The sequence below is a fragment of the Cavia porcellus genome, unplaced genomic scaffold, assembly GCF_034190915.1.
Source record: "Cavia porcellus strain 051 isolate PalLab524CR breed Dunkin Hartley unplaced genomic scaffold, mCavPor4.1 scaffold_7, whole genome shotgun sequence".
Classification (NCBI taxonomy): Eukaryota; Metazoa; Chordata; class Mammalia; order Rodentia; family Caviidae; genus Cavia; species Cavia porcellus.
Window position 1 is genome coordinate 62,277,935 of NW_026947490.1, and position 25,794 is coordinate 62,303,728.

A 25,794-nucleotide genomic window follows, 5' to 3' on the forward strand; every position below is an offset into this window, starting at 1 on the left:
CCTGAATCTTGGTCTTATCTGAAACCCTTTATCCTCTCATAGTTCACTCCACAAGCATGCAGAGTGCCATGTATCAGGAGCTGTGCTCTCTCTTTAAGGAAACCAGTGATGATGAGCAGAGACGGGTGCACGAGGTGAGCAAGACAGAAAATCCGAGGGCTCTGATGTGACAGCTATGGCAGAAAAGCTGGGTTTTTGTCCTGAGCCTGAAATCAAAGGGTCATACATAGAATGTCACACTGCATATTTCACTTCCTTGTGGCAGCTGCCCAGAGGACAGTCTGTGTGTATGAGCATGTACACAACAAAAGTGGCACGGGGCGGGGGGGGGGGGCAGTGGGAAGGAGTTTAAAAGCCAAGATGGGTCCTGCCAGAGGTCTGGATAAACCACCAAGGTATGACAACACAGCTAGCAGATCAATTAAATGTGGGGTGTTGACGAGTGAAAAACTGCTTTGACTCTGGGGCAATCAGGAAAAGGATGCTGTCAGTTACTGAAAAAGAACACTACAGAATCAAGTCTGATCATGTTAGCTCTCTGAAGAGAACTTGCCCATAATGGCGATCTGAAGTGTTATCAGGAACCCTGAAGGGGAGCAAGGCTGGAGACAATTTGGATGCATCTGACATAGCAGAGGGCTTCCACAGGCCAGCAGGTGACTGCACCTGAGCAGACTGTGCCTCAGGAAAAGGGGCACACAACAGTGAGAGGGGGCCTAGAACTGCAATCTGAGCCCCCGAGTACGTGCCTGTGCCAGACTGATGAGGGCGCAAGCACGCCCATCATGCTACCACTAAGTTGTGTTTCTAGTCCTCAGATTTCTCACTAGAACAGGAAGTAGGACATTGTAGACTATTAAGACAAAACCACTTTTATCAGTCATTAATACTTTGAACTTCCTTACTCAAATGCAAATTTTACATTCATAAGACTATTTCCAAACAGTTCTGAAATAATTGGACCATATGATAAAAACATATTTATTACTTTTAGTGTCATTTTGTACACTTGTACAAATACAATATAGGCATATTTACAGGTATTGAAATCTGAATCCAGCATCTAAGTACAGCAGCTTTAAGTCCTGAACTAAAGACTATGATATGCAGTGAATTACTGTCTGCCCTACATTCACCCTCAAAGAAAGTCTTTTAAAAAGCTTTTGGTTGTGTTTAAATAACATAAAACTGCATCTGAAAGAATGACCCATTCTTTACAAGGTGTTAAGCCACCTCTTAAAAAACTTCACAACTGTGAAACACGTTATGTAAGACTTTAAAGTCATTTGTCCAATTAGAAGAATGTATCTTGAAAGAACTGGAGTTTGTAGTTTTCAGTGCACAATAAATCTGAAACCAGTCAGTTTTTAAAATCAAGTCTTACTAAACAGAAAAGGCGGTTTCTTCAAAGTTTTTCTAACAGATGCACCATCACAAAATATTTCTTGCCACAGCAGGTCTTAAGGTTTGAATACAGAACACTTGATTTTTTTTAAAACAGAAAATAAGTCCTAAAACTTGTGAGGGCTAATTCTTAGTTTCACATTATCCAAATCAAGGTAAACCCACAGCAATGGGCCAACTAAATATCCCAGAACACTGTGTCTATTCTAATATATGGTACCTAGTCACTTCAAAAGTAGGTTAGCAGCTGGATATCGTACTTATAAAGTGCAATACTTAAAATAATTTACTACAGAATTTTAAGTGGACCACGTATTATAAAAATATTTCCACAAGAAAATTTAGCATTTAAAAATTATCATTAAGAAAATTCAAGTTAGGCATCTTCTCCCCAGTATATATGACTAATTTACTTAGGGATATACACATTTGTTAAACAAAAGAAAAGTGTGACAAAAGCTATTAGCAAGTCAAATACATATTTAGCTAATCACAAGTTGTCATAAGACCAGGAAACATTCATCCTGTTACATCACAAATTGCTCATTTCCTCCCGGGAAAGGCTCTAGCTTGACAGCTCTTTGCAATTTCACTTATACGCACTAAGAAGTCCAGCAAATGGCAACAATCACAGGCACGAACATTTCATGACAAATGTAATTCATTGCACTTGTCTTTTCTTACATTTTAAAATTGAATCACAAGGGGAAAAAAAATCAGCCTCCTGTATGATTGAAATTTCAATTACATGGGAACATGTCTTCTACTTCAGAAAATAGCTTAGTTTACTTGTAAAATTAACGAAAGTTTGACTGCAAATTTGTATAGCTTAAATGTAATCAAAGCCCAAGAGGAACTCTGAAATCAAGGTGGTATTTCAGAGAGCGGCAGCACCCATGTGGACGCAGACCCACTGAGCCGCGCGGGGTGGAGCGGCAGTCCTGGAAGCAGGCATCTGCTTCAGCCACCACCCAACCAGCTCGCTAATCACAGGGCTGCAGCTGAAGATTTTTCTGCATGCAGAAATGTCATACAATACTGAGAGTGTCATAGTAAGGCCACATGACTAGTATTTTTAGCAAAGAAAAAAAAAAAAAGCCAAGGTAATTTTATAGTAGCAATAGTTTCTTTTTTTATTTTAATATACTTTAGGAAACAATATACAAAGCTGAGCTTTCCCACCATTTCCAGATAACAGCAGGAAGCTCCAATTACACAAATTTAGCGTTTTGTGATGGCTAAGAACAGCAGTCAGCACCAGACTTGAACAGTTAGCTACAACACAAACATCCTTCAAAATGAAACGTCATAATAGCAAGACAGGTAAACCGGGGCTTAACAAATGACAACCACTTGGGAAGTGACTTAATCATTCTTGTTGAATTTCATTTTCATTAAATATCTTATACACAATCTCCTGTTAATATGTTTTACACAAAATGTTCCTTTAGGAATTACTTCCATTATGTATAAATATTCAACAAGAATAGTTCTGAGAAAGAATCCCCAGGTAGTTCAAATTCTAATGTGCATTGACCGAAGGAAAAGAAAAATAACAATTTTTTGTTTGTTTTAACATGTTTATTACAACAGATACAATTCACATCTGACTAGCTTTGTCTTCTCTTTCCCCTCCCACAACCATGTTCATTGGGCCGTTTCCTTATCCCGAGCGGCGGTGTACTTTCAGCACACGTGCTCAGCAGTACTTTAAGTCCATTCTTACAGGGTGCAAATGGATTTTCAATAATTTATACAAACAAGTGGGTTATGCTCAATCACTGCAATTTTAAGCTACTGTACACAGGAATGAAAAGGTTATAGAAAAGTGCCCTAGCAACAGTGCCTTAAGAAAGGAGGAAAAGAGGAGTCTTAAAAAATGGGTAAAATCAGATCGAGGGTTTAAGAGGGAAATGGAACACATGGGAAATGAAAAACATTTCTCTGCAAAACAAATGGAGAAGCACTGCTCTTGATCAGGTGCAAGTGTGGAAACAGTTGTTCCATGATATTTTGTACACTGCCCATATGGTTCAAAATCGCATCCTTGGACACAGATCGCCTGGCGCTTGCACTGAATTTTTGAAAATGCAAGATTTCTGAATGATAAATTAACCCCCCCCAATTTTTTTTTTTTAAAAAAGCTAATTTTGCAGACAGGTTTACATGTAAAAGGCTAGGTACTTAGCCACCTCAGCACTGATTAGTTTGGATGTCTAAGCTCTGTTACACATGGCTTCCCATGGCTTCACTCTACAAAACATATTTACAACGTGAAGAATACATCTACAAGAAATCTACATTTCAAGGGTTTTACAAATCAATCTGCATCTCTCCCCTGAATTGACTCTCACAGACCCTCTCCCCCTTGTCATTTTCTCTGCCCAGCTTAACGGTCCAAAGTCTACTCAACTGCAGCTCAAAAATGTTAAGATTGGGCAACAGATTTATAGCTCCTGTACTCAACACCATGTGCAATTATTCACATCTTCACACCATAAAGGAATTCTGATTTTTTAGCTTTTCGAGTTCCTTAATTTGTTGTCTCAAAAACAGTATCCTGAAAAATAAAAGCAAACATGAGAATTTGTGTGAATATACAAATACTACAGAAAAACCAAACTGAAAATATCTTACAATTATACTAATTAAAACTGAATTAGTTTACAGTTAAAGACAAAAATAATCTGTACAATATCACAATGACAAAGGTTGTAAAATTTCTTAATTTTCTAATAATGTCTCAGAAATTACTCTAAGTATAAGGAATGATTTAAGATAAAATCATACTGCACATGTTTTGGCCCATAATATTAAGAGCAGCTTTTACAAAGATAAGAGCCTTGTCAACTTGATGTGTAATATTCAATATATACACATGAAATTGAAGCCAAGATAACTATGGTTTACAATTGTATTACTTCACATTGGCAAGCAGAGAGCCTGAATGTTCCCAAAAGAAATAAATGTCTGAAGTGATGTTGTCAATGACCCTAATCTGGTCATTACATACCACCTACATGTATGTACAATTACTGAAAACTGGACTGGGGGGGGGGGGCTGTAGCTCAGAGGGAGAATGTATGCTAAATATGCTTGAGGCCCTGGGTTGACTCTATAGCTTAATTCTCCAATTTTGTGACTTTGAAATGGAACTAAGTCAAACTCCAACTAGTAAGTTGCATATTTAACACAAAAGCTATAATACCAATTCTATATACCCTACAGTTAGACCTTCACACTATGAAACCCTTTCTTTTCTGACCCTTTTCTGTGGTATTTATCACTTGCAATACTGGCAAATTAAGCATAATTATATACTAGATTGGTATCTGACATGTGTACTGTTTTCCTTAAGACATAAAATGACCAGAATAATTTTTGAAGTATTGGAGGAATTTTTTTCTTTATGTCAACACTATTTCCAGATCTTAAAATTATAAAATTCCAATTGAGGGGTTGGGGATTCAGCTCAGCAGTGTAAGTGCCTGCCTGGCAAGTGTGAAATCATGAGTTTGATCCCCAATATCAGAAAAAAAAAAAAAATTCCAGTTGATGTTCAAAAAGTACCTACTTCAGAACTCAAAAGAAACTATTCTTTCAACTTTACTACAAACCCAATATTGGTAGTTAGTAAATATTTATAATTTCATGACAAGATTAACTCTTTCTTCTGAAACCACTGATATACACAAGATGTAATGCAACTGAAGTCTGCCCTCAATTTTGTCATAGGAAAAAACAAAAAACAAAAAAAACCCAAAACCCTGAGATATCATGTGGCTTAAATGTTCTACTTAAGTGAAATCTGAGGTAAGTGGTAGAAAAAAGTAAGATAGCAGATGTACTCCATCACTACAGCACTGCTAACAAAATGTCTCCCGTACCACCCTCTCTGAGGGGTCCGCAGCTGGTGCAAGGATACCACCACCAATATAGAATCTCATGTGAAACACTTTAAGTACCAAACTCAAACTGAGAGGCTCATAACTAGCTGTTGTCAACAATTCATTTTTAAAATAATGTCACTATAGCTTTTAGTTACAGAAAAAAAAAAAAAAAAAAAAAAAAGCTAAGAAAGCATTTATCATGGGTTAAGAAAAAATGTTTCGCCAATCATCGATAAATTTCAAGTAATTCTTAAGTCTTGTGTTATGCACTGCTGAGTGGTGAGACCCATCCTTCTAAGATAAACACGCTGTATGTTCAGTAGTCACTCAGTAGCAGCCTCATTAGCTACCAAGTTTCCATTACAGTATCACAGTATCTATGTTCAAATAACCCTCACTTCACTAAGTGGCTTGAAAGCACAAGAGCAACAGCACTGGCAATTCCAACACGCCCAAGAGTGCTGCAAGGACTCTTCAAGTGATACTATGAAAGTTCTCAACCAAATGGCAAAAGAAAAAATTGTATGCCAAGGTTTCAAACATCTAAGAACAAATTTTCTATCCATGAAATTGTGAAGGAAGAAAAAAATTTATGGCAATTACACTGTAGCACCTGAAACCAGGAAAGCCGTAGTGTTACACATACATGCTTCGTTAAGATGGAAAATGCATGGCATGGAACTATGAGGTCTTGGTACTACCTATGGCTTGAGAGTTCCAATGGATTCTTGGAAAGCACACCACCCTGAACAGGGAAAAGGAAATAGTCTACATTACTGCTATAGAACATAAAATGTTACCTTTGCTCCCGCAAAGTTGCTTGAATTTCACATACTCGGACTAAAGATCTTAAATTTTTTAATTCAGTACATATTTCTGACATGTGAACACTACCCATGTTATGGGCTTCTTCACGTAACCTTGATGCCTATAATTAAAGAAATAAAAGATTACACAAAATGTTATTGTAAGTAACATTAATGTATGCAAAAACATTGAATTTCTAAGGAGAATTTCATACTAAGATTGCAGCATAATCTTTCCCAATAAATATGCAAAAATGCTGGTGTACCTAAATGAAAAAATGATTTATAGAAAACCATCTCTATTGAGAGAAAGTAGTTACTCCATTTCCTCCTGAGATTTCCTAAGCAAATAGCATTTCCAATCACAGGACAGTTTTAACACTGTGATAGGAAGACTCAAAATCTGTGTTAATGAGAGATGCCCAGCCACTAAACAAAATGGTTAAGTCTTTTTTTGGGGTACTGAGAATTGAACTCAGGGCCTTGCACTTGCCATGCAGACGCTACACTGCTGAGCTATATTCCTGGCCCAAAGTTCAGGCATAGTACTGATGAAAGAACCTTACAAGGCCTGGGGTGTAGCTCAGTGATAGGGCACTTGCTAGCATGCATGAGGCCCTGAGTTCAATCCCTAGCACTGACAAAAACAGAAACAAAAAATGACATCACAACATATATGCATCACGTATTTGTGAATGACCAGCTATCTAACAAAGGAGTAGAAATGGTAGTTAACTGGGGATGTGCTAGTCTTATCTCTGAGCTAAAATACTTATAAACTTTTAGCTTATAAACTAATAGTTTATCAAATGATTACTGACATAGAATTAGAAAACTTTTATACAACCAGCTAGAATTCAGCAGTCCTAGTTAGAATTTCTGAAAGTAGAATTCTTTTATTGTTTGCTAGTCTTCAATTCTCCAGCATACCTGCTTTTCCGCATGGTCTGCAGGCCAGCCCTGAACGTGTTTTATGAGACTTTCATTGAAGTGTGCTGCTAGCGTAGGTGTCAAGGAACACGCAGGACGGGCTGATGAGTTCTGTGGTACAACTGCTGCATTTGATGCATTACTACTTGAAGTGTGATTGGGACCAGGTGACGGACTTCTCTGGCTACTACTAGGAGAGAAAAACAGACTTATAAATTATATATTTTAAAGGTGGCTTCTAGGTATTCTAGAAACTCCTGTTACTAATGTCTATTAATTTAAAAATACACAAATTCCTACAAAATTTTTCTTATTTTACTATTCAATAAACAGCAATCAAAGTATATTCATATCATGTATTCCTCAATATACTTTGGGGAGGAAAAAAAGAGCCCTTCCAACATTATTGTCAAACTCAAATTTAAAATAATTACAATCTCCAACAGCAGAACCTGCTGACTACTACAAACATAAGAAATAATGGTCATATTAAATGGTCGTATTTTAATAGTTACAGATATAAGGCACATCTGAATATTGTATCTCATATAGAGGGTAAAATAATGTGAAGCAAAACACAGGCATTTTAAAACTGGATAGCACTGAATGGAAACAGTGGCAAAATAAGACCAAAATCATTAATACTGAGGATTATCTTCTTTTAAAAGTCAATGGTTTGGGCCAGGGTTTGGGGATATGGTGGTGAGAACCAAAAATGTAATCACCCAAGTTGATTTCCTACCTGCTTCACCAGACTTGGCTCTGAATGAATTTCAGTTATTTCCAAAAACTAAATCTCCCAAAGGATGAAGAGTTTTCACCACTGAGGACATTTAAAATAACACTGCAGCCTCTAAAGACAATTTAAAAGAAGAATTTCCCAAAAATGTTCTGAGCAATGGCAACATTGCTGGAGTAAGCAGACAGCTTCCCAAGGTGATTATTTTGAAGGGAACAACTCTCATTTGGAGGTTTAAGTTCTGAAATGTTTATTTAGAAAACAACAATAAAAAGAACAGTTGAATTATTTTGCCACCTCATAGCATGAAATAAAAATAGGAAAATTAAATGAAAATCATTCAACAAATTTCATTTAAAGTTGTACTATAAATGAACAACAACAAAAAGACACAACACAGTGGTACATAACTATGTGAAGAGCAGTGTGTAGAGGTCAGAGCTGAAGCTGTGGGTCTGTCCACTGGGAGACACTTCCCAGGGTTAGGCTGCTATGAGGAGGATGGAGAGTGATGTGATGCCAACAAAGTACTGTAACTTCACGTATTTTTAGTCCCACATTTACAGACTAAGTGAAATTTTAAAAGAAAAAAGCTTTCATCAAAATAACCCAGGCTTTATTACTGGACAATAATCTACTTTCTGTATAAAAGATCTGTCTTTACCACATTAAAACTACGCTCTCCTTGAACTCTTAAGTCCTATGAAACATACACATGAATAATACTGAAAGGAAGTGGCATGCCACACTGTAGAGAATGACATGGTAACATAGAACACAGACCCACCTTGAGCGCTGAAGACTGCGAGGAGAGACCGGCTCGTGACCCTGTTGCTTGTCAGCAGTCACAGGCTGCTGCGGTGTGGCTGACTGTGCCGCTGGTCCTTGTTTAACTGCTGGAGTACCAACCTAGAATGGCAAAAGCTGGTGAGACAGGCTTGTCACATAGGGTAGAGTACAGGAACCACAGGAAATGACATAAACATTTTGTAAATTACTAGCTAAGCTCCTGAGCTGGAGGTGGCAGTGCACGCCTGGGACCTTAGAACTCAGGAGGCAAAGAGAATCACTGCAGGTTTGAGGCTAGTCTGGGATGTAAACTGCATCCCTGGCCTAAACTTCCTAGAGAGATCCTGTCTTTAAAAAATCCAAACCAACCTGACCCAAAACAAAACACATACTTACGTCCCATAAATTTAGCCCACGCCTTTCTCTACCTATTGAATTCATAATCTTAAACACTACAAGAAATAATGTTTTTGTGAAGTGGAAATCAAAGGTCTTGTCAAAGGTTACAGGATGAAGTTAAATTCTGAAGCACATCTAACTTCTCTATAAAATGGCTTATAGGATATAAAAGTGACTGTCACCACCAGGGAAAAATTTTTTCTGATCTTTAGCAATTTCGTCCCAACATTAATCTCTCTGATTTACTATTGTTTCTACATCAATGTATCTATGTTACTACATCACACAAATACAGATATTCGTATTTCCAACACATGCTAAAAAAAAACCCTAAATATATAAATTGAACTATATATACATAATTCAACTTTAGTGACCTTCCAAAAGATGCTACCATATAAAGGCAGACCAAGAAATCTATAAATGCCAATAAGGATCATATGCTATTTTTTTTGTCTTTTTCGTTTTTATCGGTACCAGGGATCGAACTCATGACTGCCTGCTTGCAAGGCAGGTGCTTATGCCACTGAGCTAAATCCCCAGCCCCGATCATATGCTATTTATAGCCAGAGAAAAGAGAGAATAAATATAAAGCTGTAAATTAAGGAACAAAACCAGACAGAGCCATTCATGATCCAACCACATCTTAAAGTTGCAAATTCTGGGATGATTATACTCCCAGAGAACAGAGCTCTTTCCCATCTCTAGCCCAAAGCTCTCCACATGTTTTACATTAACAGAAATAAGTAAAGACTCCATTGGTCCACTGTATATACAATCTGTTTGCTTTACATACAACACCAAAAGCCCACTGAAGTTAATTCACTGAATGAACACTGAGAGAAAAATACACAAGATTTATGTTGTCACCATTTATTCTCAAGCTGAACTGCTCTGTGTTTGAGATGGGAGTCTTGGTGGCCTAAAACTTGAGGTCCTCCTATATTTGCCTATCAAAAAGTGGGGTTACAAATGTTGCCACTATACCTGGCTTAGTAAATTTTTATTTAAAAACAACAAATTCTCGGAGACAAATCTGGATACTTCTGAGAAACCTTTTTTTTTGGAGACAGGGTCTTGCTATGTTGTTCAACCTGGTCTTGAACTCACTATGTAGCCAAGGCTGGGCCTCAAACTCATGGCAATTCTCTTGCTTCAGCTTCCCAAGTAGTGAGATTACAGGCAAGCATCACACTGCATCTGGTCTGTTACTTTTGACAATCTGAAAGTTCTTGTCCTTTCAAAAAGAACTCATAATGCATTTTATAAAGAACAATTAAATTCTACATAAAGTCAAATGCTAGGCCTGGGGATTTAGCTAAGCAGCTAAAGTGCCTGCCTGGCAAGCGCAAGGTCCTGAGCTCCCTCCCAGGTTAAAAAAAAAAAAAGGGTCTAAACTCAAACGCTCAATTATTTTTGAAAACAATGTAAGAAAAACTGATAATCATTCTGCTTAAGGGATCTGAAATGCTGATTTATGTATAACTATGAAACATTCTACTACTACTAGTTATGTTTACTATACTCTTAAAATATGGCCTTACAGACTAAGTTCTAAGCTCTAAGAAGGCCTAGATGGCTCAGATCTAACTAGTACCCCGTATCAAAATGCAGACAAATAATAACTACAAAACAGACAACTATAACTTGTTACTAAAATCAACTGGACCCTGAAATACGCACAGACCAATGGTTAAGGAATGAAGGAGATGAATAAATCTGAAGATCTAAAAGCTGGCCTCCAGGATAAGTTGCAATATAACTATACAGAGATTCTCCTTAAGATCTTATTTGAATAAAGAATTCTACATAGGGGTCAGGGATTTAGCTCAGGGGCAAAAGCACTTGCTCGTAAGTTCAATCCTGGGTACCAAAAAAAAAAAAAAAAAAAAAAAAAAAGTTCTATTAGCCCACTGTTCCACACTCACTTAAAAAAAAAAAAAAATCACAACTTCTTTGCGGTGAGCTGTACACCCGTGGTGTTTCACAGGTGCTACGCTGAAGAGCAAAGAGTGAGTACTACTGGGCCTGACGGAGCAGAAGCTGTGGCCAAGGCTCCAGACGCAGTACACACCGGCCAGGTAACATGCTGACTGCAGAGGTCCCTGCTCACAGTCCAGTAACAGATGAACAACGTTCTGTGTTCTACAGAGCCACTGAAGGAAGACTCTGCTTAGACAAACACGGGCAGCACTGCTTAGTAAAACGGGTTCTGTGTTCAGCAAGATCTACGTTACATATGTTGACTCTACCACAAAAGCCAGACTTAGTTTGAATCAGTTTAATTTTCTCTATTAAATGGGGTAAATATTAAGTGATGTTCATGGTATCAAAAAACTAAATATGGCACAAAGTTCTTGAAATCAACTCATTTTTAAAAGTATGAAACAAGTCACTGGTAAGCATATTCTCATGTGCTTCAGAGTTCAACAAACATTAAGACCTTCTTCATCTTGCTCTTGATGTCACAAATGCCAAAGCCAATAGGACACAGCATCAGATAATGTATAAAAATTAAGACTGACTCAAGTTTCCTCTCATGTATCTACTATCAATCACTTGTACTCATGTAACTACAACCTCAGTCTAAGGAGGTTTTCTCTAAAATGGAGATTCTAAAATGCTGATAATTTTTCAAAAGTAAGTAGCTTCTTCTGTACAACACTGCCCTCAAAGATGACATACCTTTGGCTGTGATGAAACAGGAGGTGTACTAATCAGAGGTTTGATGGGGACTGTGTTAGTCTGAGGTGTGCTTATTCTTGGAGATACATAAGATCTTGGAGATGAGGCATCAGATGTTAAAGACATGGGAGACTGATTAGATGGCTGGGCTGTAAAAGAGTAAAGTAATTAATTTCAAATAAACCGAAACCCCTTGACAGAAATGTGGTAAAGATCTTTGCATCACACCCTACATACTCCATGTCCTGTATTTCCCAAAGAACACTCACTGTACTGACTAAATGTGCTCCAGAGGTAAGCACACCCAATGGGGCTGCTGCTCCTCCTTTCTAAGGCTGGCGTAGGCAGTTTAGCCTGAATCTACTCCCATATGGTAGCACCCTTGGCATCTTAGCTCTTTCTTATTTCTCTCTGGACCAGGTACCCCTCTCAGTGCCCTGGTCCCAAGAGGCCAGCCAATGAGCTGTATATCTGCACTATTTCTTCCTACTCCACAGGTTATCCTGATCAGCTCCTTGGTGTTCTGACACAGTGACTTTTGTACTCCTCTGTGTATTTTGCTCCATTTGGATACTCTCATAGAGAAAAGGAACAGCTATTCATACAGGAACTAAGCACATCTTCATCCTCCAGTCAACAACCATGTGACAACCAACTTCAAGTCTTTTAATATATGAGATGTTTCACAAAGACTTAGGTGTATCAAGGTTTACCTTTAGGTCTGGAGTAAAGTATGTTACTGATTTAAATTCTGAAGTATACACAGTAAGTCCCCAACTTACGAATATTCCAGCTGTGAACTTTCACAGATATGAATGGACTCCACATTACATAAACGCAAAGTAGCTTGTGTCTGTAATATACTGTCCCAACTGTAATGCTGTGTACTGTATGATGTGGCTGGTGCATAGCAGTTCAGTGCCATTCAGAGCCCAGTATTTCCAAAAGCAAGAAGAAAAGCAAGCAGTAATGTGGAGCGTTGGTATTTTCATCCCTTACATATGTGTACGTCCGAAGTGGGGAAGGCTCACTTTGCTGAACTAACAAATGAATCTGACTTACAGTCGTTTGCCAGTTTGTATGTCTGGGACTTACTGTAGGTCTGACAGGAATACCTTAAGGTAAATGTCAAAGCTTGATAAAACAAAACAAAACAAAACAAAACAAAAAAACAGCACAGTTTATGCCATCTCCCAACAACCAAATACAAGAAAAATCTGTATTATAATCTCTTAAAAAACAAGAAAACTGTTAATTTCAAAACAAAACCAATTACAATTTTAGAAGCATCCAAGAATATGAATTTACCTTGTGTAGAGAGCTGAGCAGCTTGAGAAATCAGAGATGTTATGTTGAAAGCAGATGGTCCAGCAGTAAGAAACTTATGAATTATAGACTGCAGTGAAGCTTGTGTCACAGCTGCTGTAAGAACTAAAAACCCATTATTTCTTAAACTCAAATAAAAACAAAAGAGGCTTATAAACCATACTTATCGAGCATTTCAAAGTAAGACAGTGAAATAAATGAGAAATGGCTTGAGGCAGGGAAAAAGACACTCACTGAGTTCACCATAAAGATAAACCCAGAGTTTCCTTTATACCAGCAAAATCCCTACATAAAACTTTAAGAACTTCTGATCGTTACCAGAAGCCTATCTATATATGAGTAAAGTGCTCCATGTATTATTTGGAGTTAACTGGATAAATGTTGGTATTTCATGTGATTGCTTTATAGACAAGCTGACCATTCAAAATTTTATACATCTGTATCACTCCAACAATGACACATAAGGCCTTTTACTGCTGACATATTCTTATGCCATTTTCTTCAACTGTTGACAAGATCTATTTTGCCTAAGTAAAACTGTATAATTATCCTAGAGAATAAATATACTGAAAAAGATGAGGCCAGTAAGAGTAATGACCAATTAGTCTGACACAGCTCTATTTTAAAAACACAGAATGAAATGCATTTAATATTAAATGTATTAATACAAAAAGGCACACAGATTATTCTACGTAATGCTCTCAGGACTTAATGTCTGCATATGAATAGTTTTCAAATTAAAACCCTATCCCTAATGTCAAAACTACAAGGTAACTGCCTGAACTTTAGTAGTACAATGAAAAGCAATGTTGGAATTAATATAATTAACGAGAGAAAAAAAGGGCAAAATTTTATAAGACCTACCTCCTGAATTCATTACTTTAAGTACCTGAATTCCTAACCTTCTAGTAATTAGCATATAACTTCTCCACACATTTTAGAAGTTTTAGAAACAGACTACACGTATAATCTTAGCACTCAGGAGGCTGAGGCAGGACAGCTGTGAGTTCAAGGCTAGCCAAAGTTACACAGTGAAATGAAGGCCGGTATGAATTAATAGCACAAAATCCTGTCTTAAAAACAAGGAACAAAAAAAAAAAAAAGGTTTCATGCAAATTTTAACAAATGCTCCCCATTAAACATACAAAAGAGCTTTTCTTCAGGAATGAGACATACAGGTTTTTGTTAGGTTTTTTTTTTTTCCCTTAAATTTTTAAAATAAAACAGATGGAGGGGCACGAAGGTAGGGTCTATCTTGTTCAGGATGGCCTTAAACTAACTATATACCCCGAGGATGGCCTCAAACCTGTTGGTGATATTCCTGCGTCAGTCTCCTGAGTAATGGGATTACTGGGCATGTACTATTCTGGCTAGATAGTCTTTAAAGGAAACAAACCATTCATACAGTGAAATTTTAGCAACCATTTAATTCTGCACAATTCAAATGTATTTCCAAATTTGCTACTACAAAAATTTACCTTCATTTATTTTGGATATGTCCATGTTAGAATTATTGAGCTGCAGTGTGGCTTGCAAAGCAGGAAGCAACTGTCTAAGAAGGTTTGGGTCCTGGAGTAATGGAGGTATTGGTGACTGTGGAACAGGAGAAACGGGGACTGCAGAAGCAGATGTTGGAGGTGCAGATGTGGGATTCAGTCCAGAGGCAGAAGACGTAGAAGGAGTTGTGCAAGAATGTGACACTGATTTGTCTCCTGTAGATTCTAAATAAAAAGGAGATAATAAGGCTGAAAAAATTATCTATACAAAGAGACTAAACAAATACCACCAGAGCATCTTTCACATGCTAGGTATCTAATGTAAATAACCTCATTTATTCCTTACAAGACCATTCAGTAAATATTTGACTCAGTAGAATAATGAGATAAATAGTTTTATATCCCTATTCAGAAAGACTGAACAATAAAGATCGGGTAGCTTGTTTAAAGTAAAAGAATCTGGTGTTACATTCGCGTCTGATTTGGAAAGTGCTACATCATTCTTTATACAAGTAATGCTGTTGCAAACACAATCATACACCTTCAGGCAGCTTCCATTAGGGTAAAGGGACAGTACAACTCCTCGGAACTTAATTTACATCTTAGGATCAAGGACAAACTATATGTTTATGACCACAACAGTAACCTAAAAATGAGCACAACTGCCCTAATACAGGTCAAGACAGGTACCATAATGGTCATTCTCAAATGAGCAAAGGATCTGATGAACGAGAAGCAATGTTTTAGGACATGATAAAATACCAGCACTAAAAAGTAAAAGAAATCCCAAGACTGCCTCACAGTATTTAAAAATAAAAATGCACAAAACATGTATAAAAATGTTTCTATTTATCTCTCTCATATATATATACATGCTGTTGCAGTGAAAGCCAATACTATTTTTATTTTTGTTTGTTTTTTTGAGACAGGGTGTTGCTATGCAGTTCAGGCTGGCCTTGAACTCATGTTGTAAGCTCAGGCTGATCTTGAATTTGCAACAATCCTTCTGCCTCACACTCCTGAGTGCTGGGATCCCAGGGATCCCAGGAATGTGCCACCATGCCTGGCCTCCAATACTATTTTTATACTACTTGACAAAATGATAATATAAACCTTTATGAATCTATCAACTTTTGAAGAAAAAAAAGAATATAGCAAGCCCTGTCAAGTAATAAAAATAAATTAAGGCAGACTTAAAGACTAAAATATAAAAGGCAAACAAGCAGATATTTTTAAAAGGTTTTTTTTGACATTATAAAACATTTAAAAATTATAAAAAAAAGCAAAACAATCCAAAATATTAGCACCAGAATATTTAAAAGAATTATTGTGAGTCAACAAAGAAAAGGCATTCAACAGAAAAATTGTAAGATAGTTCACAAGAGAAAGCTGAATGACTAAAAAATAAACTTGGGCTGGGGATAGAGCTTAGTGCTGTAAGCACCTGCCTTGCAAGCCCAAGGTCCCGAGTTCAATTTGGCTGGTAAAAAAAAAAAACTTCATTAACGATCAGGAAAAAAAATATAAGATAATGCAATACATCCATTTATACTCGTCACAGAGGCAAAAATTTAAGTCTGACAATACAAAATGTTGTCAAGAAGTAATGGGCTGATTTATGTAACATTTTTCCTGGGAACAACACTGGTACAATCACATTAGAAAATAATTTGACATCTAGAAAAAATGAAGATAAAGTTCTTACGCCCAGTAACTGCCCTGATATATTACACCCTACAGAAACTTAGTAATTACTAGACAGGGGCTGGGGATTTAGCTCAGCGGCATAAGCGCCTGCCTTGCAAGCAGGCAGTCGTGAGTTCGATCCCCGGTACCAATAAAAAAGAAAAAAAAAAAAAGACCAAAAAAAAATTTATTAGACAGCATTGTGGTTTAGTTCAGATTTAGAAACAAACCAGACCTCCACCAACACAAAACAAGCACAAACTGGTATCTTCCTTCCATGGAATTTCATGAACATGGACTTCAATGTAGCCTAATGTCAGAAACATGGTCCTTCACTTAATATTCTCTCTCGGTTACTGAAGATACTGGTGTATGTTCTCTTATCATGTTTAAGTGAAAACTAAATACAAATGGTTGCTATAGCGTTTAAATCTTCCAAAATACACTCAGTTTTAGTTTTTTAAGAATGCATACCTGTCATATAACTAGATTAAGACTATGCTTCAAAAGTGATGTGTAAGTTTTAAGAGCAATGCATTGGAGTGTTACACTGTTGCCTGCTGATGTGACTATAAAATCTTCATGTTAATTCTAGGAACGAAACATTCACTAATCTTCACGGCCCCACAAGCTAACAACTGCTAGCAAGTTCACTGAATAGAGGACTCTCCTACCAGTCTTTCTATACCACCACAGTCACAACGGTTAAGAACCAGGGATAACAGATCTCTCAGGTATGGATAGCTACTTTAGTACATTTCAGATTATGTCATTAACTGTGACCGACTCTGAAGACCTAAGGTAGTTGTATTTCAGTAAGGCATGTGCCTAAAGACCTTTAAGAGTCTGACACACTGTTGGGGCTGCAAGATTTAGCTCAGCGGCATAAGACAAAACAAAAAGAGTCTGACACACTGCCTACCATTTTTTCAGCTTTGCCAGTCCTGGATTCATAGACCAAAACAAAACAAAACAGAACTGTATGGAATGATGAAACAAGTATTTATTTCTTATGAAAACCTGTTGACTTAAGCATCAATTATCATTTTTCTTCAGATCATGTCTAGTTTTTTCATTTAAAGCTCATAGGTATCTTTAACAGTACTAAGAAAAAAATAATCTTTTTAAATTTACTGTAGCATGAACAATTAAATTGGTACTTATATTTATTGTTATTTTCTGTGCGTTTCATTTTGCTTTTAATGACAGAAACAAGTTAGAAAAGGAGGTGCAAAGTGGTTTCAAATTTTGTTAAAAAATTCCTCAGTAGTACTCCTTTAAGCCAAGTGAACGAAATGCGACAAACCAGAATTCTGAAATAGATACTCAGAGTGGAAACCAACTAATCCTGTTTTTTTTTTTTTTTAAATAGTATATTTATGGACTCTGGACAAATGCCCCACCTGAAGCCAGAATTTTTCTATTACAGTTTGAGTATTATTTCTCAACAGACTACTTAAGAGAATCACTTTTTCTTACTTTTTGGTCTTTTTAAGACAGCCTCACTATGAAGTTTAGGCTGGCCTTGAGTTCACTTTGTAGCCCAGGATGATTTCGAACTCGCCATGATCTTCCTGCCTCAGCCTGGTGAGTGCTGGGATTATAAACATGTGCCAACATGCCTAGCAAGAATCACTCCTGAAGCTGAAGCTTAAAAAACAGACACCCAGGCTTCAACTCAGATCTAGTGAACCTGGGGAAACTTAAATCGTATGTACAACTTGCAAAGTTCTATGTATGATTTTGACATCTTTACGGGTTACAAAACAACTGGGCTGGAGATTCTCAGGCTCCTTTCAACTGAAAACATACAAAAGGAAATATAGGAGCTGGGGATTTAGCTCAGTGGCATAAGTGCCTGCCTTGCAAGCGCGTGGTTGTGAGTTCAATCCCTGGTACCGGTAAAAAAGAAAAAAAAGGAAAAAAAAAAAAAAAAAAAAAGGAAACATAATCACAACAAAGTGTAATATGGAGAAAGACAGGGACTTAAGCTACACCCATGATCTAGGTTCAGTGTCTGAGTGTGTGTGTATGCCCCCTTCAAATTCCCTTTCAAAGCCTGTTACAAGTTATTTAGAAGTTTTTCTATTGTATATATGACTATATTTCTATTATATATATATGACTATATATATATGTATATATATACCTATATACACCTAAATCACTAGAAACTACTGAGCTTAGTAATACAAATGCTATTCTGAAAAGTAGCTGTCATTTTATTAAAAATACTAGAACTGGGCACAGTGGTGTTATACCTGTAATGTCAGTACTCAAGAGGCCGAGACAGGACTGCTGTGAGTTCCAGGCCAAGCCTAAACAGCACAGTGAGATCCTGTCTCTAAAACCAACCAGCCAACCAGCCAATCAACCAAAACAAAAAACAAAGACAAAAACCCCAAAGGTACAAGTTTTATATTTAAGGTGCTGATTTCGTGTCCCTCCTCTTTGTTCAAGGTGTCCCAACACAGAATCTTCTGTTACTCAGTACTGTTCCACCTAAACATGAGTTTCCTCAGCAGGGAAATTGTATTTACCCCTACTGCAAAATGGAAGTCAGCATCAACATGTATTTGTTGACTACATTCAAATTCTGCAACACAGGCACAGATGTACATTTAGACACATTTTCTTTCAATTTCTAGGTCAATCCTTTTAAGTGACCTCAAGTTTGCTGGTGTTGGGGATGCTGGTTCTCAAATAATGTCAATGTTACAGAAGTCAATCAACTTTATGCTGAATTCACAAAGCCAAGCAGCGCTACACAGTAGAGAACCAAATTATCTGAGATGCATTTTAAATACTAACCATAAAATACCAAAGTAATTTTTTGATAGAAAAAGCAACAAAGTTACTAGTAAGACTATGTTTTCTCTATGATGAACATGACTGTTATGTGTATCTAAAATGAACCAATAAAATCTAACATTAAAAAAACCTTCGCTGAAATTCACTGTTTTTAGGATGTGGGGCTAATACAGTTAACAAAATTTTATAATGGATTTTATTAAACATGAACAGAAAATCTGGCTTGAATAAAGGTAGTATTTTGCATTACCAAATCAGTTAATAGATTGCCTTGCTTTTTAATCAAAGTATCACTTCTACTTTCCTTCAATGTACAGTTTTCTGAAGCATTTAAGAAACTCTAGCTACTTTAAATGTTTTTCTGTAATGTCTTTGGCAATGGGATGGTATCTAGTTTCAGCTTCAGTAATTTAACCATGTGTACCTAATGTTCTTTTTGCTTTTAAAATGTGCCTATCTACTGAGAGACAAAAGAACTTTCCTCCCTTTTACACTAACATTTCTCTTCTAACCCACCCTTTCAAAACACCCGAGTACATAAACCCAACACAAAACTGATCTACACTATTCTATTATGTCCAAGAACTCGTTCTTGATGGTGGCATGTACCTGTAATCCCAGCACTTTGGGAGGCAGAGGCAGGAGAATTTCACGTTCAAAGCCAGCCTACGTAACTTAGCCAAACTCTGTCTCAAAATTAATAATGAAAGGATTACAGTTGCAGCTTTGTAAAGACCCTATTCTCATTTCTGTTTCTAGAAGGGGGGAGGGGGAATCTATTAGGCTGTAATACTGAACAAGACATTTGAACACATGGGACTTTATCTTCACTAAAGTAGCAGCAGCAGCAAGCACATCCTTTCTTTTCTGTTTTGTATACTGGTATTACAGGGGGACATGCAGCAGGTTAAATAAAAAAGCATGCCAAGTGTAACACAAACTGTAACTTCCATTTTATTTTTAATTTCATATTATGACTATAAAATCACATATCCTAAAATCTGATTTTCATGGATAGATTTTTTGTGAACTGAATCAAATTTAATAGTTAGGCTCAACGTTGACCTTATCGGCAAATGTACTTTGGTTCATGACCAGAATCACGAAAAGAATTAAGTTCATACGCCAAGGTGCCATTGTAATTTGTGTGCTGACTGCCTTTGAATTTCTTTAGATTCTTAAGACATCAGATGAAGTATAAGTTGTGAAGAGCCTATAAAAACACATTTGTCACAGTACTTATGTTACACCTCCCAAGTGATTGCTACCAATTTCTACAGCAAGTTTCTGAACATGCTAATTGTTAACACTGAGTTGTTAACACTCTCTGGAGTGCCAACTTTACTTGTCATTCCCCAACTTAAGGTCTGATTTAGACATAAGCATCTTATCCTATAGCCTCTGTGACTCAAGTTTTCTAACTCACAAACCGAAACCAGTAACCTGCCGGAAACTAGAAGATAGGGAAGGCAATGAGGGGTAAGGGAGATGAAAAACATCACAGTATGTTATACATGTACGTCAACATATAAAACCAATCTCATTATTCTGTATTACTATTATGCACCAATAAAAAACTGATTGATACAAAGAAATGTAAGTTTAAAAATGCTTATATTTGCATCAAACTTTAGAAAACTGACACAATTTCTAATCAATATAATTACCGCAAAAATTACAAACTGTGTGCAAATATAAAAAGACAAGTCATTTGACTTTGACCAGTTAAACCACTGTTATATACTTCATTTTTGGTACTGGGATTGAACTCACAACTGCACGCTTGCAAGGCAGGCGCTTAGGCTGCTGAGCTAAATCCCAGGCCCTGATATAGACATTTTAAATTAGGCACTGATTTCAGGGTCAAAGGCAAAAAGAACTGAGTCATAATACTGTAAATTAAAAAGAAAAGCTACACATTACTAACTTAAGACCTACATCTATGCAGCAACTCAAAAACAAAATACAGCAAAACAAAAATTTGTACTTAAGTCTTATGCAAACCAAAAGAAGTATCATATATCAGAAACTACAGTTCAACGTGCAGTAGCATCCAGTAATTACGGCATACCTTTTCTTTCTGTTTTCTGTGCAGGGACAGAAGATGTGGGTGTAGGCAGTTTTGATAAAGTAGATGCTCCATTAGCATCAAATGGTTTCTTTGGCTGGTGATCAGACTGTAGCGTAAATGGACTAGAAGGAACAGTGCTTGGGGTAGCAGTTGGATGAACCACTGGTTTGATGGGATGCTGTACTGGCGTCGAGCTACTGTGAGTCTCTGCTCTTGGCAGTCTGTAGTCTCTGTCATTGTGTCTGCTTGTTTGAGACAAAATGTTCTGTGGGAGCAAACTACTGGCATCACTGGAATGCTTGTCTTCCACTTTACATTTCATAGTTCGAAAAAAGAGATGTTGGAATGACAGAGGGGGAAGAAAAAAGATTACGTTAGAATCCTGTCTTTACCACCAGCTAATTTAGCAACATACTTTTTTTTGTAATAAAAAAATAACTGCAAGCCCAGTTAGTGCCTACAGTTCTACCACTGGAATATACTAAAAAAACAAAAAAAAAAGAAGTTTAAGTAACAATCTATACTCAGACTTCAAGTGGGTTGATAGTTTCTTATTACTCTTTAGAACCATGCTGTAGTTTAAATAAAACACAAACAAATGAACAAAAAATATCAATATGGCACTATAACATTTCAAAAATTTTTAAAGTATTTTTAAAAATTTAAAGTAAACATTCTAGTCTTTAAAATACAGATCATAGAATCTAATTAATAACTGACTAAATTACTCATAAAAGTTTATCAGCAAAAGAATATTAACTGTTGGAGGTAGTTATTTAGTGGACTCCAAAGTAATTTATACGAGGCTTTAAGTGATTTCATTTTAAGGTGGGTGAATTTATGATGAACTATGCACTCAATAAGTAAACCAATTCAATATTTTTAGTAATAAGGATATAAGAGTAATAAAATTATAATATATGCTATCTACAAACAAGAGTTCTGTATCTACCTGGAGCATAATCAGAAAAATCTAACACAAGTTACACTGAGATAGATCCTCTTTCAATTTAAAGGCACAGAAGTATTTTAAATTCAGAAATAAATACTGAAACCAAATTATCAACAATTTAAGTCTTAGTACTATGGCTCCAAAACAGTACGTAGGAAAATTTCAACTATGTTAATACAGTTTATTACTTATCAAAGAATCTCTACATTGTAATATTCCAGTTGAAATAACCAGTGTTAAAGCACCCTCCAAGTGAAGAAACATGATTCATTTGCATGACTGATAATGACCACTTTCCCAAGGGCAAGCTCTCTGTTGAATATTGAATTATGTTTTCCAACTCACAGCTCTTCTGATTCTAAAGACCAAGACTGATCAAAGAAATACTCTCAAACTATATGTCAGTTTTAAAAAGGTCTCTATGTACAACTGCATGTTACATGCTAATCATGCATAGTAGGATCCTACCAAAAAATTTCATCATACCAAACAAAACACAAGATCTTTTAACAATGTCCCAATATAAGATATGGTGTTACAGAATTTTAGAATTTTTCATGCAAAGAGTATGCTAATATGTACAACACAAATCTTTAAGGACAGATAGAAGACTAAAAATCCCATGCCCAACTGCATCACTTGAATACCTACACCTTTCTTGATCAAGCAAATTCCTTTTCAGTTATATAGGGCCAGTTATATAGGGCCAAAATGTATCATGCAATACAATGTGATAAAAATTAAAACTAGTAGAACCACTTATCTAACTGTTCTATCTATACCACCATCCCTTGTATATTTCCACATGTCTATGAATAGGGGGTTGTACTATTGGCACCTAGTGTGTATAACACTCTATAACCTACAGAACAAAGCCTCACATAGCAAAAAATTTCAAGAAGTACTGGAAAATCACTTGTACTATGAGAAATCCCAAATAAAGTTTCTCTAAATTTAAGAGGAGCCAGGAGTGGTGGCTCACGCCTGTAATCCCAGCACTCCAGAGGCTGAAGCAGGAGGATCGTTGTGAGTTCGAGACCAGCCTAGGCTACAAAGTGAGCGTAAGGCCAGCCTGAACTGCAAAGAGAGACCCTGTCTCAAAAAGACAAAAACCAACAACAACAACTACTTAAGAGCATCACCTCATAGGTAAAGACATGGAATTAGGAACAACAACAAAAAAGCAATAAATATCAAATTTAAAATTTAACCATATAATTTTTACTATCAAGTATCTCTTATGTATAAAAACTTTCACAATCCTGCCTCATTTTTCTCTACTCAAACATCAACATAAACTTACTGTACCTATGGGGATATTGCTGGTGTTTTTGAATAGACAATATCTAATGTTTAAATGGTTTACTGACTTTTTATTACTACCACAATACATATAGCTCAGGTGAACAGTTTTTTTAAAAAGAAGGAAAAAAGCAACATAAAATCTAAAACCAGTGTGATATGCATAGGAATACACTTCAGCATAGCCAGAGACACACTGTCTCATCAGGTGTACACCCAGGAATTTCAGGTAAGTAGGCAGAACACCTTGTTCACAGGCTAAACAAATGACCCAAGGCCAAGGATTCAGCTCAGCACATAAGCGCCTGCCTTGCAGGTGTGTGGTCAAGTTTGATCCCCGGTTCCCCCGCCCCCAAAATACCAACCCAATTATCCCTTCACAGGGGTCTATTTATAAGTAAATGTAATACTATGCAGACCATGTAACAAATACTAAGTTATAAGCCCAAATGGAACTACACTCCTGAAATATTAAGCAAAATAGATTATAACCAGTGGTATTCCCATCTTTAGGGCAAAATATTCAAAATATGTATGTATCTATATAAATATCTCAAGGAGGTATGTGTGTACACTTAATATATATTATTTCTCTCAAAAAATTATGTACCAAAATGTTCCTAGATCATGGGGTTCAAAAATTTCACCTCTCTTCTAATTTTTTAATAACAAGTATGCCTTCCTTTTGAAATGACCAAAAAATTAAAATGAAAACATTTGAAATACAGTGGTGTCTCAGTTGACCAACACTTTTGCTTATGAACAATTTGGTTTCCAAACAGAAAAAAGTGTTTGACAAAATTTTATATTTGTTTGAGGACTCTGCATCAGTAACAAACATGACCAAGAGCATTTCCACATGAACACAAATGTGGCCATCTTTTCCAGAACTGTGGAACAAATGAAGTTTCTAAACCAAGGCACCATTGTAAAAAGTTGCACACAGGCAAACAACTGAACACAGAACACACAAAGATTATCATGTTGTTGTCCAATCAGTTTTGTGGAACTGGATCTATAATTTCCCCCTTTACGTGACTTAAATGACAGGTTACTTTGGAAAGAACTACTAGGCTTTGCTCTTTTTTCCTTGCTGAGAGAGCTATCAGCCCAATCTAGTGGTACTAATTTTGGGATCTAATTAGCAAGGGCACAACGCTGCATCTCCTACATTTACTGTATTTACCTACGTTTACTAGGAAAGGTTAATTTTACCCTCAGTGGTTACTCCTCCTCTATGACCCAATTCCTCTATTTGCTCAAGAGTACCACAAGTTTGGTGCTATTTATTTACTTCTAGAGCAAAAGCTCTGCCCAAAGCCAGTTCCTGAAAATGTGAAGAGACTAGATCAAGTCTATCTTAATGTAAAATGTTATTTTATTTCCTAACTTTGGGTACTCTGAATCACTTTTCCTGTAAGAATTCAGTACAATTTCACTATTACCTGATTTAAAACTTAATGTTCTAAGAAACGGTTTAAACATGCAGGCATGCAGAGCTATGTAACTATTAAATAATTCTTCCCATCAATGAATCAATATTCCTTGTTGAGACTAAAATACACTCACTAATACATGGATTTCTCAGTTAAACAGGAATTTAACACTCAGCTGTAAGAATTCTCAGAATACATCTTAAATGTCTTCTAAGGTTTCAAAATTCAACAAAGAACTCTAAATTTTATCTAGAATATGGAAACTTTTAGTAAAACTTAAAATTTAGAGAACTAAAAACAAATGTGTGGCACCCAAACCATCCCATTTTCATAAATTCTGGGCTCAAAGTAAAGTTAAGGTGTGTTCAGTTTGGCTTAGTGCTGAAGAGCACTTTTGAACAAGACATTCTAGGTCAGTTTTCTAGGAAGAATTTTGGTAATTCTGTGGAAATTTTCTGTACAGAGCTGTACTAGAGATCTACATAATCATGATGAAATTAATTTCCAAATATGGATGGTCCTTGACTTAGCAAGCAGGTTATATCCCAATAAGCCTATTATAAGTTGGAAACAGAAATGAACTTATTCTACTGCAAATCAGACCCTGATTTGCAGTAGCTCACCTGCTCACTACACACTCAAGTACATATAAATAAGCTTCCAGGGGCAGATCACCTAACACAATGTCTATTTCATAATTAAGGATTTGTATCATTGATGTACGCTTACCACTGTACAAAAAATGAGAAACAGAATGATTGTATGAGGTTTTGATACCACTTTAAAGTTTAAAACTCCTAAGTCAGACACCTGTACAGATAATGTTTTTGGTGTTACCATTTGTGTGTACCAGGCTGAAACCCAAGGAGTTCTATATTCTGTTTAACAGGACAAAGCTGAGAGTACAGGAGTCAATCATCTCGTGTTTTTGGCTTTGTAAAAAATAAAAACCAATATGAAATCTTATTAACAATTCAACTGCATTAAAAGCATTATAAATAGTGAAAAAAATACATAAAATATATTATTTCACTGTGTACCTTTCTTCCTTTCCAGGGTTCAACAAGAAAGT

The 25,794-nt window shown here is 36.4% G+C and overlaps 1 protein-coding gene across 8 annotated transcripts in view; it reads right to left on the reverse strand.

Annotated features, from left to right (window-relative positions):
* Window positions 1–967: 967 nt before the first annotated feature.
* Wac (WW domain containing adaptor with coiled-coil) overlaps window positions 968–25,794 on the reverse strand; it is a 75,141-nt gene continuing 50,314 nt past the window's right edge. For 6 of the 8 annotated variants that reach the window (XM_063253709.1, XM_063253708.1, XM_063253706.1 and 3 more), the window contains 8 exons: window positions 21,033–21,341; window positions 14,447–14,689; window positions 12,951–13,073; window positions 11,643–11,791; window positions 8,557–8,678; window positions 7,031–7,220; window positions 6,095–6,222; window positions 968–3,964 (listed from right to left, as the gene is read on the reverse strand). In XM_063253709.1, coding sequence (XP_063109779.1) covers window positions 3,895–3,964; window positions 6,095–6,222; window positions 7,031–7,220; window positions 8,557–8,678; window positions 11,643–11,791; window positions 12,951–13,073; window positions 14,447–14,689; window positions 21,033–21,341 — 1,334 coding nt within the window. In that variant the 3' untranslated portion in view covers window positions 968–3,894. The remainder of the gene's footprint in view (window positions 3,965–6,094; window positions 6,223–7,030; window positions 7,221–8,556; window positions 8,679–11,642; window positions 11,792–12,950; window positions 13,074–14,446; window positions 14,690–21,032; window positions 21,342–25,794) is intronic. The other 2 variants (XM_063253705.1, XM_063253703.1) reach the window with 1 other exon arrangement.